The following is a 21,594-nucleotide window of genomic DNA, read 5'->3' on the forward strand; positions in this document are numbered from 1 at the left end:
ATGGGGAATTAAAGATTTTTGTTGTGTTGTAAGGACTCCAGAAAGCTTTTAACCAAAGCTGGGGATTAAATCCAAACAGCACAAAATTTAGCTCAGCTTCTCCTTATGTGCCATAAGTGATTAAAAGCTATAAAGCGCTGTCAGAAATTTAGGACTTCCCTTCCTGGAAGCCTTCTTTCCCCTTATTTTACAATTACCGTGCTTCACTGACTTTGTTTGATGTACCAAGCCATAGTTCTGAGTGCAGGAATGGGAAATGGTGGGCTGCTGCTGTACACTTGGGCGCGTGGTGAAGGCAAAGCCGGGCTAATGCATCTGACCTCACAGTTGGCCCAGCGTAGGTGGATAAGCACAAAGCGCCTTTAAAAATGTTATTTTTTTCTGTGTGTGCTATTTTGTTCTCTCCAGCTCTGATAATCAGAACTGCAGCCCGTTCCCCGGATCTTTCGTTATTTACAAAGTGGAGGCATTATCCAAATGAGAGCTTCCACCGGGTTGCAGGGGAGCAGCTACGCACTGAGATGAGCTCAAAATAATCTTTGAGTTTCATGCTATTAGAACCATCTGCCCAAGTGAGGATCTGTCAGCTCTCCAGGGAGGTCCTTATCTCCTCGCTGGGGCTGATTTGGAGATGGAGTTTTGGTCGGTCCTTGTTCCGTCTCTCTTAACTCTCCATCTGTCTGCTTTATTTGACATTCTGCATCTGGTGCTGTCCTGGGTGCCTTCAGAACTTTGCTCTGCCCAGAGGAGGATGACAAAGGGCTTCTCTTTGGTGGGGACACGTGTCCTCAGAAGTGTTCTCAGCGGGGAGCACCGAGGTGGCTTCCCTGAATTATTCATTTTGTGAAGGACTTGGGGAGAATTGATTAGCCCCTTCTTCAGAACAAGGAGTCCATACAATGAAATTAGAAACAAGTGGAGATCAAATAAAGGCAGCGCTGCTTTATGTGGCATCCAGTTGCTAGGCAGGGTTCATTCTTGCAGGAAGCCGTTTGTCATGGTGTCTGGGTTTTGAGGAGGGCTGGATACCTTCCTGCCAGCTAACTGCATTTCGTGTAGGAGATGAGGTTAATCAGATCCCATGTGGCAGGCTCTCAGCCAACAGTGTGCAGGCTCAGGGGCTGATGTATGGCATGCCCAGTGTGCTGCGGGTCCCTGTGCTGCCTCGGTGGCCCCAGATGTTGCCAGCACTGCATCTCAAAAAGCCAACCTGGAAAAAATGGGCTGCCAAAGCAGATCCTTGGAGATCGTGTCCCATCTCTGAAGGCATTCAAGGCCAGGTTGAATTGGGGTCCTGAGAAGCCTGATCTAGTGGCTGGCAACCCTGGTTGGAACTGCATGATCTTTGAGGTCTCCTCTAAACTAACCCATTCCATTACAAAGGAGCTGAGGGTTGAAGCCCAGTCTCTGTGGGAGGTACCAGACACCTCTAGCAATGAGAGCACTTGGCCAGAGGAAAGCTGCTCTCTGCGGTGCTGTCAGGGTCCTTCCCTTTCTGAGTTTTCGTGTTCCTGGGTTCCATGCATAAGGGCTGGCTCTCTTGGCAGCCTGAGTGCCAGGCTAAGGAGCTTAATGCTATGATAAAGGGCATCTCCTGGGCAGAAGCTGTTGGGCTGAGAAAGGATTTTATATTCTAAGAGCAAATCTTTCGGCATTGTTGTGTCTTTGGGCAAGCTGCCCAACTGTCTGCTTTTGGAAGCACATCTGAATGGAGACAGAGCGTGTGAGGTGAGGGATGTTGCATATGGCGGGGGAATTCATTTGCATTTGTTTATATTTTGTAAACAGAAGAGAATACCCCACACGAGCAGGAAGATGTGTGCTCAGGGACATGGAGCCCAGGAGCCCTCTGTTCTCTGTGACCAAACCTAGGGGATGGATGTGATCCTGACCTGCTCGTTAGCAGGGTGCAATCAGCAGCTGTCAGGGCTGCATGGGGCTGCAGCTGGGCAGTGCCTCATGCTGGCACTTTGCCTGCTGGCCCTGCTGGAATAGGTCCCTGCCAGCAGCTCCTGCAGTTGTGGCTGCATGTGCCAGAGCTCTGCTGCGATCTGTCCACTGTGGGTCTGGGACTGCTTTTTCCTGCACATCAATGTCATCACACCTTAATGTAAGGCCATCACACCTTAATGATCTGCTGCCTGCTCCTAGGGCTGTTGCCAGGCTGTGGAAGTGTTCTCACCTCTCCCTGTGCTTCATGTAGTATCAAGGGCTGTACCTTCCTGTTTTTACTTCTGCTGAAGGTCTCTTCATTAGTTTTCTCCTATTGACCCAAAGGACGGATGAATCATAAAACCACAGAATGGTTTGAGATGGAAAGGACCTCTGAAGGCTGTCTGGTCCCACTCCCTGTGCTGAGCAGTGACACCCACAGCTCCGTCAGTGCTCAGAGCCCCGTCCAGCCTGACTGTGGGTGTCTGCAGGGATGGGGCACTGCTGCTGAGTAACACTGGTGTCTGTGATGCCAGAAGCACCCAACCACAGAGTACTTCTATCTGCAGCTCATGGCAGCACTCCTGCACAGTGTGATCACTGTGTTTGTCCCTCCTGCTATTGCCAATGGCTTCTCTCTGCTGCGATATCTTACAGCATCATTGCAAAGCATGCAAACCTGTAACTGCTCCCAGCTGCATGCTATGGTATGAAGCTCTTGTTTTCTGTCTGTCCCTGCATACTGCTGCCCACTCTGAGCCCGGGGGTCCCTCCTGTGGTGGAAGTGCAGCCAGACACGTGCTGTGCTCTTGGGATGCTTCTTAATGCATTTTTTTTTCTGATTGTCAGGTTCTGTGATCTGTGCGCGAAACTGTTTTATAGTTTTCTTGGGGATTTCTGAGCAGTGATTTAGACAAAGAAGCCTCTAAGTAGCTTTGTTTTTTTTTTCTCCTCCTCAACCTTAATAACATCTTTAGTGTTTTCTGTCCTCCCACCTCTTAAAATAAGGCTCTTCTCAGAGATCTGAAAATATCCTGTGCCACTGTCCTGGGGCAGCCCCATCCTTGTGGCTGCAGTGCTGCCATACGAGTCCCAAACCTGCGCTGCTGTAGCATGCTGCCTTGTGTGGGCTTGTGTGTTCCTCACCTCCCCCGAGACAGCGATTTCTCCCCAGATGCCTGTAATGGAGATGGTACTGAAGAAGAACTTAGTGCCAGCGAGCGGCCATGCATTACATAGCAACAAATGGTAAAGGTTAATGTTTCATTTTTGTTGTGTATAAATGACTCAGGACGTTTGTAGCTCACCAATGGGATTTGATAACTTTATTATAATGTAATAAGATTTACAAATGAACTGTCTAATTAGCAACCTGGGAAAGGCTGCTGCTTGTGCTGTGGTTTCTAAAGTGATGAAGGTGCGGTCCTAAAGCTCTGCAGCAGTGGAGTGGAATGTGCTGCCCTGCAGCATGGCACACAGGAGGAGCACCTCCCATCCCTATGCGCCTGGGTAGGGTGCATACATGGGGTCAAGGCAGAATTAGAGCATATGCTGCTGTACCTGATTAATTCCCTGGGCTGTTTTTCTGCAGTGATTTGAGTATTCCCCTAAGCGTGCATGAGATGTTTGCGTGGACCTTTTCAAGGCTTGCAGGGCTTCGTTTGAAGTGCTGGATGCAAATCCCCCACCACTGCAGTGAGCCTCCTGCTTGCTTTGGATGTGTAGGCGAGCGTTCCGCTTCATCACCATCAAATGGATTTTCCTTACAATCCATATTAATATCGATTGCCGGAGAGCCCACTGCTCCTGCTGAACACTTGTGGCCACAGAGGTGGCCCGCAGTGGCCTGGCTACCATTTACTTAATTGAACAGTAGCGTGAAATGCTTTGTGGGCACCGCAATCATTTTTCCACTTGGATTGATAATTCCACGTGTCTGCTGTTCTTTGGGTCCCTGCTCAAAGGGCACTAGGTGTTAAGTGGGCACATATATTTAATGCCTTCTTTAATAATTAAATTCTCCAATAAAACCTTTAAAAGAATATGGCTGTAATAAAAACCTGGCATGCTTTTGAGCTTCCCAGGCATTGGCTTTCTGGTTTCTTGCCACCAGAAATGTGCATTCCACCCGTGCTGGGGTCTCTCACAACCCTGCAGTGCCTCTATGTGATTTGCAGCTGAGGGGAAGGACACACGGACACAGCTGCTGCTCCCTCCTGCAGCCACATCTGTCCTGGTTTACCTTCCCCAGGCAGGAGCAGACAGTGCTGTCCCCAGAGTGCAAAGCTTTGTAGGAGCTGGGAATGATGGAGCCCCAGGATTTGATTTTCTCTCCTTTCCCACTCTGCCATCATGTTTACATCCAGTGGCTCATTAACATGGAGCAGGGGAATGCCATACAAATGCAGCCCAGCAAAAATCCCACCCTTCTGGCTGAGCCCAAATCGCTGCTGCTGCAGCGCTGCTGGGGGTTGTTGCAGGACAAATCTTTGCTAATACGGTTCTAATTTCTTCCTTCCTGCTTCCCAGATGCTTCTGTCTGCATGTACTAATGACAGAAATGGTGAACAATGTTTTCAAGAAAATGTTTATTTGTTTGGCTCGGAGAAGCAGCTCCTGTGAGGAAGGAGTTGTTGGCAGCTGTTGTGCCTCCCAAACCTTCTGTTTGTTCTTTGCATAATGAAAAATGGGAAAAGGAAAATGCATTGAAACTGGATGGAGCAGGGCACAATGAGGGGATTGTGAGCTTAATGGGAAACTTCACTTGTCTTCTCTCTGTTCCTTAAGAACAGAGTCCCATGTGGGTGCAATGGAAGCAGGCTTCGTTACTGCACATCTCATCTGCTGCCTGTGCTCTGGTGCTCAGAACCCTCTCTCCACATGCAGCTCCTCTCTGCTGCTCTGGATTGGGGATGGAGCAGCAGAAGGAGCACATGAGGTCTTTCCCAACCTTGAACTGTTTTGTGCTGAGTGGGGTCCGTGCTGCTGACGGGGCTCCCTGTTGCAGGGGATGCAGTCGGGGAGGTGGCACATGGGGACAAATTTCCTGCTCTGTTCCCAGAACGCCAACTTTGTGATCTATGTGCGTGCGAGGAGGGAGGAGTGCGTGTCTTCTGGTCTGGCAAATGGAGGCTGGGGAGCTGCTAAAGAAAAGCAGAGCTGTGGGAGGAATGTTGCCCACCTGTTCCCTTTGGTATAACGTTCTGTTTTTGGACACACACACTCTGAGCGCAGATGTCTGTGTGCGCCGGGTGCTGCCTCTCTCGTACATGGGTGACCTCAGCGAGCTCCAAGTGAGCGCGGGGGCACCCAGCCCCTCTCTGACGTTTGTTCCATGTTTTCCTTCTGCTTACTTCTCCGCTTTTAGTGCCTGACAGTTGTCGATAAGGAGATCTGTAGCAGAACATTAAATCTCAGCAAATCCTGCTCAGTGTCTGAGGTGCCTCTCCCCACAGATCAAATATAACCACATTTCATGGCTCTGGGTGTGCATGGTTCAGGTCCCATCATGTAGCTCTGATGCTGTCCCTTTCTTCTCTCTACAGTTTGCTGCTTCGTGGTGCACAAGCGGTGCCATGAGTTCGTCACCTTCTCCTGCCCAGGTGCAGACAAGGGCCCAGCTTCTGACGTAAGTACCTGCCTGAACCAGCTCCCACACCATGCTGCGGGTAGTTCCTCAGGGCCACACTGATGCCCCTCAGGAAGATCAGGTGTTGCTGCATTCCCTGCCCCCAGATTCCACCTGAATGGAACACTGCTCCTTGTTTCAGGGGCCTGTAAGAAAAAAAGGGACAAGTTCGACAGGGGCTGTTGTGACAGGACAAGGGGAAATGGTTTCGAACTAAATGTGGGGAGATTTCGACTGGGTATATAAGAAGCTCATTATGCTAAGGGTAGTGAGGCAGTGGCACAGGGTGCCCAGAGAGGTTACAGTGCCCCATCCAAGCAGACAGCCACAGTCAGGCTGGATGGGGCTCTGAGCACTGATGAAGCTGTGGGTGTCCCTGCTCAGTGCAGGGAGTGGGACCATACTTCCTTTAGAGGTCCCTTCCGACTCAAACCATTCTGTGATGTTATGGTTTTCAGAAGGACGTGGCTCCTGGCACATCATGGTGCTATCAGCAGACCAGGACTTACTTGAGCTGCTCTGTGCAGCTCTGCTAGCACATTCCCAATCTGTCTGACAGCTTTTGTGTTTTACTGTGGAAGCTGGCTGATTTGGGGAACTGAAAGGAAAGTGAGAGCAAATTGGGGAAACTACGGTGCACCAGAACTCTCACCTTTATGACTATAACCCGTGGGTGCAGGAGGTGCAATGCACAGCAGAAGGTGGAGACTGCACAAGTACTATTGGTCACTCTGCCCTGAGCAGGGCTGGTGCTGGGATGTGAGTTTGGGATGTGCTGCTCACAAGTGTGGGCAAGGGCAGAGACCTGGGTCTCTGTGCTGGTGGGGTGGGCTGCAGGGACACGGAGCTGCTTTGCTTTTGTAGCCAGTCCAGAGCCCATTGCAGCATTAAATCTGTGTGTGTAGCAAGGCGTTCCTTGCACCTCACCTAGAAGTTGGCAGCTCTCAGGGCTGCATGGCTGTCATGCACAGTTGATAAGCCCACTTTTATCTCCACTTCCCACTAGACAATTAGTCAAGATCTTCTGTTGTGTTGGTTTTTTTTTAATTCCCCATCAGCACTCTGCATGTGCCTATCACTTTTCCCGCTGAAGGCTTTCTGCTCTGCAGGGACTGCTGCTAATTGCAGTGTATTGGAAGCTATTGAACCTTACAAATGAGTTAGTGGAGAAAAGTGGAAAAGGAGATGCGATACAGATGCCAACTGAAGGGACCTGAGCACATACCCAAATTCCCTATTGGTCCCTTACCTTTCTTCATGGGGCTGGAGGTGCTGTCTGACCCAGGGGTGTCATCCCCAGCCCAAGGGGCAGCTGTGCACCCTGCCTGAGCCATGCAGTGCTGTGATGGTTTTGCAACATGCCATTTCCCTGCAGCATTCAGCAATTACACCCATGGGGACAAGGAGGGAGCAAGGTCTGCTTCTATTGCTCTGGGTGGTTTCACTGTGGGGCGGGGAGGAAGCCCAGAGGCTCCCGCTCTATCCTCCTGAGCTGGGGGATGTTGGGGGCACGGAGGGTGGCAGCTGGTGCTAGACAAGACCTGCTTGCTTTCCTCCTCCCAAGCAATCCTCAAACCTGCCAGGCTTTGGGTGCTGCTGTTTGTGCCATTTGCTTTAGTGCTGGGGTCTGCAGGTAAAAGCCAGGCTGCACAAGCTGGGGGTGCAGCTGGGCATGGTTCCACAGCACTGCTCTCATGTGGCAGTGCTGCAAACTGTGCCCATCACAATGCAAACACGGCAGAGAGGTGCCAGCAAACGTGATTGCAGCAGAACTGAAATGAGGGACTCTGAGATGCTAAAAGCATTTAACCTTGCTCAAGGAAAATGAGGCTTGGCAGTGGCAGTGTAGGGCAGGCTGTGCTCCAGGTACCCTTGCTGTGTGGTGTTGGGCGCAGGCAGCTTGCCAAGCTGGGTGCTGTGCACATCCTCGCCCAGCAGCTGGCCAGCAGTGAGGTGGAGAGCAGCAGATGATGGGAAATGCTGTGCCCATTTCTGCACACATCTGGTTGTGGGCTCTTGCTGTGCTTTCTCCTGAGCAGCCTTGTCCAAGCTGGATTAAGAAGGAGGAACAGGGAGCACCCAGTGCCTAGTCCTGCTCCTGGTGCACTGCACTCCTCTGCTGCCTTCTGCTGGCCCAGTGGCCCCCTGGTTATCAGTGTCAGTTATCTGCCTGCCAAGGAGGTTTGGAAGAAATCCAACTTGCCCCTTTGTAAGAGGCACCATTTGATACAGGGATGTGCATAAAGGCCCTTGATCAAATCATCTGCTGTTTGCTGCTATTGCCATGTGAGTGCTGCCGCTGTGCTCCTCGGGCAGGCAGGTAAATGCTGCCCAGCTGCTGTCAGATAATTCTTAATGCACTATTTCTGAAAATGGAGAGAGTTGTGCAGATGCTCAGGGCTTGAGACAGTCAGTAAAAATGGCCATTTTGTCGTGGGTTTTGGGTTGTGTTTTTTTTGCCATTTACTAGAGCTTTGATTTGTACCCCTGGATGGCTGTCAGCTAGGATTTAACTAGGGGATGTTGCTGGGCAAACACTGTTTGTTCTGCATGGGGAATCAGGCTGCTTACAGCAACCTAATCCTTAAGGAGCTTTGAATGGGGAGACAGCAAACTACTCCAGCAAGGAGCAGTGCCCTGCCTGCAGCGGGACTGGCTGGGGACGAGGCTCTCACTGTGAGCTGCTGCAAAGCGTGAGCTGAGCTTTCCTCTGCGCTGTTGCTAACGGCTGTGGCACAAATCCAGAACGACCTGTAGTTATGTCAAACACTGATGGGATCTAGGTTGTAACAATTTTAGCTATGCTTTTTTTAGTCTGCGGAGCAATCTGGTAACTGTCATTCCTTTGACAAATACTAATACCCAATTAAATCTTGCAGAAAGGATGAGTTTAAATTATTGCAGTTGTTTAAACCTCACAGAGGGTTCTTCATTACAGTGAGCCACGTGGCTGCTGCTGAGCTGGAGAGGAAAGAGGTCCTTTCCCCATGGTGGCACTGGTGGTGACATCCCCATCCCAACCTGCACTGGCTGCAGGGCAGTGTGCTGAGCTGGGAGCACGTGGGCAGCAATGTCAGCTGGGAGCGGTTCTGTTTGGTCTGGTGGTGTTTGAAGCTCCCAAGGAACGTTTGTACTTAACCTTGCAAAGCCAATGTGCACAAGTCTTCCATCCAGGAGAGCAGCGCTAATTGCACAGAGATGATACGGCACGTTAAGTGAAGGGATTTAATTGCTCCTTACAGTGCAGGCTGAGGCTGTCAGTATAAATGCTGGGGCTGAGGTTCTGGAGCTGCTTTACATTGCATTGTACTGAAGTCGTGGCCAGGCATTTGTGCTTTTGGTGTCTGAAGATGTGATATAGTGGTCTGTTTTGCCCATCAGCACTGCTGTACATTAGTTTTGAAGCACTGGTAGGTGAGAACAGTGGTGTTTATACCATTTACTCTGCCAGTTGGGTCCAACCATGTGCAGCACTGAGCTTTGGGGCGCTGGGATTGCAGCCATGTGCTGGGCTCAGGCTCTCCTGCCTTTTAGCCCTGTGAAAGGCTTTGGCTTTGTTGTGGCTTTCACATTAATGCTGTTGAAGCCCTTATCAACACCATGGTACTGAAGCATGCTGCTCTTCATTACAAGCTCTGGCGCTCCAGTGCTCTGCTTGTAGCAGGCAGAGCTTGCATGCCCATTCAGGCTGAAGTTCTTTGAAATATGGCAAGGTCTCCAGGAGCTGAAATCAGGCATGTATAATGTAATGCAGTTGGCAAACCTAATTATAGCTGGAGCTATTAGTAGAATGCATAATTATTTAAATTGTAGACAAAATAATCATTAAAATGACCTTCTTTGCATTATCCTGCTAAAGGTCATCTAATCACAACGCATTAATAAATATCAGAGTTGCTCCAGGAATATAGCAGGCACTATAGGCACTGTAGGTTCATTTTGATTTTGCATTTTATTTTTCCAGCTCTTGTAGCTTTGGGAAAGGGTTTCAGTGACACTGCTGTGTGCCTATGTTCACTGCTGACTGCATGCAGCTTCATCTTTGTCTTGGGTTCCTCCATTCCTGAAAAGCTCCACAATTGTTTGTACTGCAGAAAGGGTGGATGCTGTTTGCTTTTAGGAGCGATAAGCTTCATGGGAAAGTGAGAGCTGTGAGTCCCACAGGTGTTTTAGCAGCAGAAGCTGTCTCAATAGCATCAGTGCATGCTCATTGCCCTGCCCACACCCCATTGCTGGGTGCCACACTGCAGCAGGGTGCAGGGACTCCCCAGTGTGTGTGTCACCCCCCAGCCCTCAGTGCATGGCTGTCAGCAGCATCTTGCCCCTCCAATAGCCCCATCCTGCTCCAGCCCCATGCTCTTCCAGCCTCTCTGCAGCTCTCTGCTTGCTTTTCTCCCGCTAATTAACTTCTCCAGCTCCCAGCATGTGCCATCTGCCCCTCGTGTGAGGGCACATGCGGCTCCGGCGGGCGCAGACGGCCAGTGACAGCTCCTGCGGGATGAAGATGTATCCGCACTGCTCCCTCTCAGCACCTTCTGCTGCTTCCTTGGCTCCATAGAGCCGAGCTCACCCGTCTGCCATGGCACATGGCTCCAGCCCTGCAGTTTGTGCAACTCTGCTCTGAGCTGCTGATAAATGATACCGCAGGCAGGCTCTGCCTGCTGGCTGCCATGGCCGTACCTGGGAGCTCCATGTGTGCCTCTGCCCTGGGCAGTGAGGGACTTCTGGGATAACTCATGAGTGCATGGAACCATCCCAAAGCACTGTGCCGAAGCAGGGCTCTGAGGAGCTGGATATTAACAGTCACGGTACCCCAGGTCTGTGCCATCTTGTCTGGCTTGGACAGCTCTGCAGGAGAGGTCCCAGCCTTTTGGTGACACCCTGGTGGCATTTCTCAGTGCTCCCGAGGGAACGTTTCCTGTTGTGTCCTCTGCTCTGGTGGGAGGGAAGGAGGAGCAGATATTCTTTTCTTGGCAAACTTCGTTGTAACCGTTCTTGCTTGAAGTCTCTCAGCATCTGCATGCGCAGGGATCTCGTCATCTCTGTCTCCATGGTGCAAAAATAGTCTCTCTGTGCAGAGACTTCAGCCCTGCTTGAAAATGATCCCCAGAACACCCAGTTCTGGCATCTTCTGCAGCACAGGGAAGGGGCAGCAGTGCCTCCTGTTCTGTGCACTCAGGGCTTGACTGAACGGCTCTGAGCTGCTCCTCCGTCACCCACAGTGCTGTGTGGGGCTCAGCCCCAACTGTCTCTGGGTCCCTGTAACACCACCAGGGTGGTAACTGAAGAGGAGCCCCTGGCACATGGGGATGGGCCGGGTTTGCTCTGAGCAGGGATGTGGGAAGCTGCTGGGAGCATGCCCGCAGGTCCCTGCATACTGTGTGCTTGTGTTTTCTACCTCTGACTTCTTTGAAACTCCCACTTCCAGAAGGAATTTAAAACCATTTGCATGAGGTGGAAGCTGCCTCGCTTTGCAATGAGCTTGTGTCTTATTTTATGAATGACTAAAGCTTTTGGTTGCCTAAACAGGAATGTCTCTTTCCAGAAGGGAACACAGGAACCGCAGTGTTTGGGGGCGGTTCCTGCCCGTGCCACACTTGGGGGCTCAGTGGCACACAGCTCCCGCTGGCAGTACCCTGCTGCCCACGCTGGGCACCCTGCAGGGCACAGCAAGGGGCAGCCCAGAGCCCTGGCATCGCAGCTCAGCTCTGTGCTGGCTCAGAGCTCTGGGGATGCAGAAGGGTTCTGCTTGTGGGCTGTTCCCCATTGGCATGTGGAAGCTGGCAGCTTTTGGGTGCATTGTGCCCATATCTCTGCATGTCCCTGTTCCATGCTGCACTGTGGGAGCATGCAGTGCTCTGTGCTGACAGGAGGTTCAATTGGGGCAGCACATGGGATGCTTCCAGCTCCCAGTACAATGGGTTTGCTGGAGCGTGTACCTAATCCGTCACACTTAGCAGGTGGAATTAAATGCAGCTCAATTACCAGTCCATCCTCCTGGTATCACTCAAGTTATCTGTGACACTGAGAAAGAACAGAGAATCTCAGTGGTTAGTGAAAGCTCCAGTACCTGGAGTGCTCGGACAATTCATTTAAGGGGGGGAGGGTGCTGTATAGCTTTGCCACAGCTCTGTTCTGCCTCCACTCTTTATTTATTTACATACCTTACAGTGCCCTGCCAAGCTCTGTCCTGGTGCCTGGGCACCTCTCCAGGCCATCAGCTCAGATGGCAGAGATGGGAGCCATGCCTCATCCCTAGCCCCAAGCAATTAACCTGAGATGGAATTAAGCCGGGCAGTGCCTGCCATGGCCTCACCCTGCCTCCACCCCCACTAAGGAGATTTCTGAACTTGGTGCCCTCAGGGCAGGGGGGTCTCGCTGACCCCCAGTGGGGCTGTCATAGAGATGGTTACTAGGAAGTCCTAATACAGACAGAAATCAGGGCACTGTGGTGTGTGCGCTGCTGACTGATCTTTGGTGCAGGTTTATAATCTTTGTCTTTTCCCTCCTAGGATCCCCGGAGCAAACATAAGTTTAAAATCCACACGTACTCCAGCCCCACCTTCTGCGACCACTGTGGCTCATTGCTGTATGGCCTCATCCACCAGGGGATGAAATGTGACAGTAAGTAGTGGTGCAGTGGGGGCAGGATGGGAGGAGGGGTCAGCACCCCCAGAGGGGGACAACGTGGGTCTGTAGGGTGCAGGGAGATGGGAAAGCTGTACAGGGAGGAGATGGCGTGAAAGGAGAGGGAGGAGGGTAGGAGAGAGACTGGTTATTTTCCGAGTCAGTCTTGTACAGTCCTATTTAAAATGACTGTGAACATACAGCGTCTGCTTATGCCGTCTGCGGGGAGCAGCACACCCCGGTGCTTACCATGTGCTGGCATCCTCATAAATATAGAAGCTTGCTGTCTGTTATGGGAACAGCATATTCATTATCACCTTTAAAATGTTACTGAGTAGAAAAGGGATTGGTTTAAATGATCTGTGTATGGGTAAAGCCATGGGGGTGTTTGGTACCCTTTTGGTAGTCCTGGTGAATCCAGCTGAATTCCCAGAGCTGCACTGTGGTGGGGTGGAAGAGAAATAGAATCACTAAATTGTTTGTATTGGAAGGGATCATAAAAAGCCATCTGATCCCACTGCCCTGCATTGAACAGGGAACCCACAGCTCCATCAGGTGTTCAGAGCCCCATCCAGTGTCTGCCGAGCTGGGGCACCACCGCCTCCCTCGGTACCCTGGTTAATGGGAATGAGGACTAAAAGCCCTGCAGCCCATGGGTGCGTGTCTGTGCAGCACCTACATCCTCAGGGCTCTGGTTGGGTTTGGGGTCTGTTTGCTATGAACCCGCCCCAGAAGGGGGGCCGAGCAAACCGCTCTTCTCTCCTGCAGCCTGCATGATGAACGTGCACAAGCGCTGCGTGATGAACGTCCCCAGCCTGTGTGGGACCGACCACACCGAGCGCCGGGGCAGGATATACATCAGGGCCGACATCGAGAAGGATGTGCTGACTGTCGTGGGTAGGTGTGGCACGGGGGTGAACCCAGGCAGAGGGTGGGAAGTCCTTCTGACCAGCACCATGAAAATGCGTTGCTTAGTTCGTGCTGTCTATGCGATTTGAACACCCCTTCCCTGTATCTCTTGGTGCCCGTTCGCAGTGCTGCGGAGACAGCGGCCCCCAGCGCCCCAATCCCGTTACGCCGCTCCCCGTGCTCAGCGCGGCGCTCCGCTGCCATCTGCCGGTCTCTGTGCCCCTCGCCCGTAGCTTTGTGACAGAAATAGGGCTGTCCCTTCTCTCTGGGCTTTGGCCACCAATGTTGCACAGAATTCGGGAACTATTAAGGTTGGAAATGACCTCTAAGGTCACCAAATCCAACCCCCAACCTATCCCACCATGCCCACTAACAATATCCCTCAGTGCCACATCTCCACCATTTATGAACACCTGTGAGGACTGAGATCCCAGCACCATCCTGAGGAGCAGTGCCAATGCCTGACCGCTCTTCTTTTGGAGAAGAAATGTTTCCTAATATACAACCTGAACCTCCAGGCACTTCACGTCCAGACACAGGCAGGGCTGACCCAACACAGTGTCACAACTGGGCTGGGGCAGATGGGCACTCAGAGCTCACAGCCCCATGAACACAGAAGCTCCTGATATGGGGTGCCATTCCCATGGTGTTGGAAGCAGGGCAGAAACTCCCTCAGCCTCTTCTGTGCAGCTGGAATTTCTTTTCTTCAGTTCGATTTGAAAGACGGTTTTATTTCTGGCCCATTATGGAGGTGTTGGTGAAAACATGTCATCTGTTGGCTTTTCCAGAAAGGCAGGGAAATGTACTGTGCTCCCCAGCTCTGCTGCATAGCTAATGAAGGAGTGGGAGCACTTTGAGAGAGGAGAGACTCTGTGCATTCCCTGCTAAGCTCCCTCCTCCCTCCACCCAGGCAGGTGAGGCCTTGGGCTTCTCAGTCCTAAATCTGAAGGGGAGGTGGAAATGTCTACTCAGACTCAAGCAAATGCATCCCTGGTCTTTGGGAGCTGCCAGGAGCCCCCCTGGTGCCAGTGTTGAGTCACATCCAGAGAGTCAGGAGAGATTTCCATTGCGTCAGTGACTGTTGGCTTAAAGAAGACAGCCTTCAGATAATGGCTGGGTTTGTGCTGTGTTTTGGGCAGGGAGAGGGCAGATCCTGCAAAAGTGGGAGTGAGGTGAGCATGGCCCCTATGGGGACACATGAGTGTGGCTGGAGGCAGCCTCCCCAAATTCAGTGCTTTCCTCAGCAATAAATCTCAAGCCCCCCCTGCTGCCGGCTCAGTCAGCTTAGTGCAGAGCACCAAAGGTCCTGCAGCTGAAATGCAACCAGAGAGAGGCAGCAATGCAGTCCATCATGGCAATGGACATCAGGGTTATCAAATCATAGAATCATTTGAGTTGAAAGGGACCTCTGAAGGCCGTGTGGTCCCACTCCCTGTGCTGAGCAGGGACACCCACAGCTCCATCAGTGCTCAGAGCCCCATCCAGCCTGACCGTGGGTGTCTGCAGGGATGGGGCACCGCCACCTCTCTGTGCACCCTGAGGGCCTCACTGCCCTTAGCAAGAACAACTCTTTCCGCATGTACAGCCTCTTTTGTTTTGAAACCATTTCCCCTTGTTCCATCACAACAGATCCTGCTATGGAGTCTGTTCCTTTCCTTCTTACAGCCTCCCTTTAGGTACTGAAAGGCCACTCTCAAGTCTCTCAGAAAGGATTCCGTGCTATGCAGGCATCAGGTTTGGCTGATGTCTGTGCACTTTTGGTCCCTGGCTGCATGTCATGATGCGGGTCCTGCTGCTGGGGTGTTCCCAGTCCTGGCAGCTGTGCAGAGCCCATGCCCAGATGCAGTGCCCCTGTGGCACAGAGCGTTGCAAATGGAGTAAGCAGCAAAGGTGCCCAGTGCGTGCAGCAGCATGTACCTGCAGGTGGCAGCATGGGCACACGCTGGAGCTGAGGAGCGCCGTGCTTCTGGTTTTGCATTGATTTAAATGTACAGGGCTGTGAGGAATTATTTTTGGTAGCGTATTTTTCTTTTCTCCCTGCTTTCTCAGCTTCTTTTTCTTTGGAACAATATTCTTTTCCTCCCACTGAGAGAACGTGGCTTTTTGGTGCACGTGTTGTTTAACATGAAGGACTTGGGTCAGCAGGGGGCCTGCAACTTTGCATCTGCTCTGGATGCAGGAGGTGCTCACAGTCTGCACCTCCCCAAGTGAGAAGCACTGAGGAAGGCAGCGTGCTGGAACAGCCCAGCTATGTACCATGAAACACAGCCTGTGTTCTCTTCTGGGCTTTCATCAAGTATCTCATTAATGGGAAAAGACTGCTGGATAAAGTAGGAAATTGTAGCAAATTAAAATGTCATCACATTTTTGCTTCCATAATTGAGATGCTTTCCAATGCAGATGGAAGCTGTAGTATGGAGAAGGTGTGGGTATTTGATTCTGGGAAGCAGAGGAGCAGAGAATGGGCTCCTTAAACTCTGTAGTTTTCTTTCACTGAATTGTTGATTTCTGCTTCAGAAAGTGACTTAAGGTCAAGCAGAAGCATTTTGATTTTTTTTAATGGAAAGATATTATTATTCCCATTAACAGAATGCATGCCGAGATGATAACGTGGGGTAATCAAATCTCATGCTTCAGGGCATCAACTGATTGACTCCGAGGGTCAGGAGGTATTTTTCTGTGCTGTGAAGAACTGAGCAGAGCAATGAATGGCCTGATACATTCCTCAGGAGTGTCCTGGTGCCACTCAGACAGCAGGAGATGGGCTGAACCCAGAGCCTTGGCACGTCCCCATGCTGGGATGTGTGGCCACAAACTTGTTCTGCTTGTGCTGCTGGTGTCCAGACCCAGGAGGCGATGGGCTCATCACACAATGGCTTGGCAGGATCCTATGTGGGACAGTGACACTCTCTTAGCTTTGGGGTGTTTTTACTGTTTGTATATTGAAAACAATCCTTTTTTTCCTCCCCAGTAAGAGATGCTAAAAACCTAGTTCCCATGGATCCCAATGGCTTGTCAGACCCCTACGTGAAGCTTAAACTAATCCCTGACCCCAAAAATGAAAGCAAACAGAAGACCAAAACCATAAAGTGCTCCCTGAATCCTGAGTGGAACGAGACGTTCAGATTGTGAGTACAATATGCTTGAACTTGTCAACGAATTTTTCTTGTCCTGTAGGAATAATTGTGATTGCATTTGCTCAGATTTAATGATTTGGAGATATTAAGCTGATTTGGTTGGGAAATGATTCCTTTCACCCTGTATCTGTGGCTGAGAGGCCCTCCATGCTGTTCCCAAAAGGTGGAGAGGTGCAGCCATGCTGTCCCCAGTGACACTTCCCTTCTCTCCACTCTGTTGCAGCCAGCTGAAGGAGGCAGACAAGGACAGGCGGTTGTCAGTGGAGATCTGGGACTGGGACCTGACCAGCAGGAACGACTTCATGGGCTCCTTGTCCTTCGGTATCTCCGAGCTGCAGAAGTCTGGAGTTGATGGATGGTGAGAGTGGGGGTGTTTCAGAATAGCAGAGCTCTGGGCACAGTGATTTCCCAAGGAGAACGTGGCTCCTGCAGGGATGGCAGGGTCACCAGCCCTTCCGCAGGGTTCCTGCAGCTCCCTGAGGGCAGTGGGACTATGAGGATGGGCTCTCTATAAACCAGGAACACTGCATGGTGCTTCCATTGCTGTCCTCATTACTGTACCAGAGAGGAATGCTGGGTGTTCACAGTCACACAGGATGGGTCTGCTCCTTTCCATTCTGTCTCCTCCAGCAGGATACATGCTCTCTTATTCCCTCTCTTTTTTTTCCCCCCCCCAGTCACCAATGCCTGAGAGCTATGCTACCCTCCACGCTTAGCATGTGAAGTGCAGCAATTGAAAACAGACATTGCATGTAGCTTTTAGAAACCCAAATGGTGTGGTGTTACTTTATGTGGCATGAGGCTGGGACATCCTCCTGGCTCAGCAGAAGAGCAGCAGCCCCAGGCTGCGTTCTGCCCTACAGACCTGGATGGAAGCAGAAATTCAGCTGGGGAAAAGTAAATGTCCCTCCTTCCTTAATGCACCATCACCTGTGGGGCTGCATGTGCCTCAGCTGGGGCCAGTACACCACTTGCTCCCCATGCAGCACAGCGATGGCTTTCCCAGCCTTTCAGAAGCCATGTAAGGGGAGATCTAAGTGATTTTCCGTGTCACGGTATTTGGCGAGAATAAACTCTGAAAGGAGCTCTGATGTATATTTCATATCTAAACAACTGCAGTTAATGGAGAAAACGAGCTCAAAGGAAGAGTCTGTCCCTGTGTTATGCAAATGGCGCTTTGTTCATGCGCTGCAGCCGCAGCCTCTGTAGATAACACCCAGCTGATAACTGCTCCGCTCGGCTGCTGGAGAAGAGGGCTGACAGAGCCAAAGCTTCGCCTGCGGCTGTGTGAAATGCCTCAGATCTGAGCGACACTTCCATGATTTCTGATAATTGCTGGTTAAAGTCTTCCTTTTCCTGCAAGAGCTCTGGCTGTGTGCTGAGGGCTGCCAGTGCCAGCCTGTCCCCCCACAGGATGCACCCTGTCTCATGGGATGTGCCCTGTTCCCCATGGAATGCAGCCTGTCCCCACACCCTGCCTCATCTGTGGGTTTGGAGTAGGCTGGCACATTAGAGGTGGCATGAGAGCACCTGGAGGGCAGGGTCCAGCCCCACCATGGACCCCAGAACCAGTCCTGCTTGGGTACGTGTCTGGAAGCTTTATGGATAGGGGGTCAGGTAGTACGAGCTTTGGGATCCTTCCCAGCTTCTCTTGGGGAAGGGTGGCGTGGACAAGGAGGGTCAGCACCCCCAGCCCCTGCCCTGACCCCCTGACTGTCTTTTTCCAGGTTCAAGCTGCTGAGCCAGGAGGAGGGGGAGTACTTCAATGTCCCAGTGCCTCCTGAAGGTGAAGAAGGAAACGAGGAACTGAGGCAGAAATTTGAGGTGAATTGATTTGAGAACTCAGCAGGGTCTGTGGGGCACAGCAGGACCCAGAGAGCCCCTCCAGTTTGCACTGGGACAGATTCTGAGCAGCAGAGCTGCAGCTCATAGTGTGCAGCTGTACTGGGGTCAGCGAGGTTTAGGTAACAGTGGTCAGGGAGCCAGCGACGTGCTGTGGGCTGGCTGTGCACACCCGGCATGTGCTGAGCACTGCAGTGCTCAAGAACACACGTTTTATTCCCTTCCACCCCCTTGCCATGCCCATGGCTGGTTTGGATCTCCACAAAGAGCTGACATACTTTGTTTTGTCATCACCTCTCAATTCAGATCTGCAGACATGGTGAAATCCTGTGTGTTTCTGTGTGTGTGCATGGAATAGAGGTGGAACCTGGTCCGTGCATCAAGCTCTTTTCAGAGTGCTCCTCACACTGCTGGGCTGCAGGGAAGGGCTGCAGCGAGTGCACTGCAGGGTCCACGGAGCACAAATTAAAGCACAAGGATTCGGATAGATCAGGGATGGGGAGGAATGGTTCATTCCCATAGTCTTCTCTTGGGATTGAGAGGATGGTTTTAATTGCAGTGCACTGAGTGAGCTGTCCCTCTCCTGGAGCATTTTATTCCGATTTGGAGACGCAGTGACCTCCCTGTGCACGTCCGCAGCTCAGCGGGCGGTGGCAGCAGTCAGGGGATGAGCGGGGAAAGGGAACTGTCAGTGGTGGAGGAGGAGATGAGAGGAGAATTGTGCTTTGGTGCTCATGTCGATCCGAAAATACAGCAGAGAATACTGCACAGTGCAGCGCTCCGTGTAACATTTGCTTTGTGCTTTGTGCACTGCTAAGCCTGTGCTTGTTCCCGTGTCTCTATCTGCAGTCCCATGGTTTTTAAGAAATCATTTCTTCCGGCTACAAAGGAAAGCAGCACAGCAACCACTGCCCTTTCACTTGCATTGTTTCAGACAGTGGATCTTGGCCATTTGTCAGTAGGGCTCATACCTTTCCAGTATTCTGGGAATGCACACAGAAGACCAACCAGGAATGAGCTGCACACCAAGTGAAATGCTCATCGTTCCAGTGTCATTATGAGCTCCATACCTGCAGCATAGGACTGGGGATTTGGTTCCTTTTTCTCGATGCTCCTCCTTTGCATTGCAAAGCCCCAGAAGGGCAGCAGTGCCCGGTGCTGGCAGCATCACTCCCACTCTGCCTGCATTGTGCTGCCCAAAGCCCAGTGGGATGCCTGCAGCACTCACTGCCAGTTCCACTCGGCCCTTATCAGCTGCTTGCCGGGACAGCTTGATAGATGTGAACGTCAGCTGCTATTGCATAAATTCCAATGTAGTAAATTAACTATGACAAATGGAGCTGGATAACGAAGGTCAATTTCTTTTTTTTGTGCGTGCCCAGTGCTTGAAGTGCTTCAGCTGTAAGCCTTAAAGGTCTCCAAATGGAGTCAGCATTAGAAGTGCATTAAAAACTGACTTAGAGGATTTTTTTTACCCATTTAGAGACAGGTGTTAAAGACTCTCATAGGCAAAAGCGGGGCACATCACTTTAGGGCAGGGATATGCTCTTCTTTTTGATTGAGCTCTTGCCTGGAAGACCTTTTCTCTCTTGGCCCAGCTCCATCCTTAGCCTGGTTTTCAGGTGGATCCCATCTCCTGCCAGGCGCTGTGTGGCTGCTGGAGGATGAGATGGACACCCCTCCTTGGCCCTCTTCCTACCCTTCTGCTCCACTGCTGCAGGGCTGGGGCTGCACAAAGGGCAGGAGCAGCTGGGGCTGTGCTCCTAGGTGTGATTTAATGGGAACATAATGATTGCCCTTGAATCTTGTTAAAGCTTAGGTTAATTTAGTGTCAAATTTGATCTGACAAGATTGTTTTCTTAACCGTGATGGAGTGTTTAGGAAAGCTTTCAAAGAACATGACTGTTTTTCCTGCTGATAAGTAAATGTTTCTTTTAGAGATTTCTTTGGAATACAATGGGGTAAGAATTGCTGAAGGCAAAGTTGCATGGCAGGATTGGCTGCCTATGGTGGCTGGGCTGCTCCTGCTCAGCTCTGTGCCTGCACCCAGTTCTGGCTGCATCCCACAAGCAGCTCACAGCTGGGGCACATATGGGGCCTCCTCTTTCAGCAGTGGGGTGAAGTGGGAGCATCCCAGGCTCTGTGCTCTTCTGGCCAGAATCATGAATCCCTGTGAGCTGGGGGAGATGTGAGAGGTCCCTGCTGCTGGAACAGGGGTGCTGCTGGCACACTGCAATAGCCCAGTTGTTGTAAGTGAGGAAAGCTTTGCGCTCCCAGAGCAGTGTCTTCATTTTCTTTTCTATGTCCAAAGCCTTTTTTTTTTACCCCCTATCTGAAAGCTGTGTGTACTGCTCCGCTTGCAGAGCTCGCAGGTCTCAGTCTGTTGAATGCTTTCAGCCTCTTCCCTGAGGCACTTGTTTGGAGCTGCGTTAGCAGTGATGATGTTTGCAAATCCTTGAAGCCATTCCTTTAGTTTTTAGTGCAGGGCTTTTTCAGATGTTTGTAGGTGTTGCAGGTGACCTTGAATGGGGGATTTTACAGTGAGGAGAACCTTGCAATAACCAATTAGCAGTAGCAGAGGCTGGGAGCTGGCTGGTGAGGCTGCTATCTGGAGGAGCTGCGAGCAGCAGCCAAATTGAACTGCTGGAATCGGGTTAATGGAATTTCATGCTAGACTGAGCTCAATGCAAGCCCTACACTGTGGCATATTTCTAAAAATTAAAACCGAAGAAATTGTGAGATAGCTTTTACAAATGGTGGTTCAGCAAATGAGATAGCCCCTGGACCAATGAGGAGGTGCCAAGCAACTGATGAGATTTGGTGGTTAAAAAATATGGGGGTTTGTGAGGGCTCCTTAATAAGCAATTGTGATTGAGCCGACTCGTGTGATTGCTGGGGGATGCAGAAGTGCTTTCCATTCTGTCCTTTCAAAATGAATTTGTTGCTTCCTGTGTTCAGCCTGAGCTGGCACAGGAGGGTAGTTCTCTCCGATATCAGATAGTGACCGTGTTGGAGCTCAATAATAATTCCTGCATTTTACATTAAAGTATTTCTATTCATCTGTCCTTCGCTCATGAGGTGACAAACAGCTCTGTGAGGGCAAAGCTCAACAAAGCCCCAGTGTTACAATTTGGGTGGCCCTGAGCATACTATGGGGCAGCAGTGGGGGCTCAGAACATGGAGTTCTCCTCATCAGTGATGTGTGGTTTGGGTCTGAGAGCATCTATGGGGATCTGAGGGCACCATGAAGATATGAGGGTATCTTTGGGGGTCTGAGGGCAGTTCAGTGTTTTTATGATAACCCCTCCATGCTTTTTCCAGTAATTTTTGTCTCTGTCTTTACAGAGAGCCAAGATTGGCACGGGCTCCAAGGCTGCGGATGAGAAGACGACAAACGCCATTTCTAAGTTTGATAACAACGGGAGCAGAGATCGGATGAAGCTCTCAGATTTCAACTTCTTGATGGTTCTGGGGAAAGGAAGCTTTGGGAAGGTGCGGTAGGACACGTGCATTTGCACA

At 51.1% G+C, this 21,594-nt stretch overlaps 1 protein-coding gene across 2 annotated transcripts in view; it reads left to right on the forward strand.

Annotated features, from left to right (window-relative positions):
* PRKCB (protein kinase C beta) overlaps positions 1 to 21,594 on the forward strand; it is a 74,663-nt gene that overhangs the window by 26,338 nt on the left and 26,731 nt on the right. For both annotated transcript variants that reach the window (XM_015876948.3, XM_015876947.3), the window contains exons 3-9: positions 5,478 to 5,560; positions 12,073 to 12,184; positions 12,956 to 13,084; positions 16,068 to 16,224; positions 16,457 to 16,591; positions 17,961 to 18,057; positions 21,421 to 21,567. In XM_015876948.3, coding sequence (XP_015732434.1) covers positions 5,478 to 5,560; positions 12,073 to 12,184; positions 12,956 to 13,084; positions 16,068 to 16,224; positions 16,457 to 16,591; positions 17,961 to 18,057; positions 21,421 to 21,567 — 860 coding nt within the window. The remainder of the gene's footprint in view (positions 1 to 5,477; positions 5,561 to 12,072; positions 12,185 to 12,955; positions 13,085 to 16,067; positions 16,225 to 16,456; positions 16,592 to 17,960; positions 18,058 to 21,420; positions 21,568 to 21,594) is intronic.

This window comes from Coturnix japonica, chromosome 13 (assembly GCF_054131305.1).
Source record: "Coturnix japonica strain WE chromosome 13, WE-NBRP24, whole genome shotgun sequence".
Classification (NCBI taxonomy): domain Eukaryota; kingdom Metazoa; phylum Chordata; class Aves; order Galliformes; family Phasianidae; genus Coturnix; species Coturnix japonica.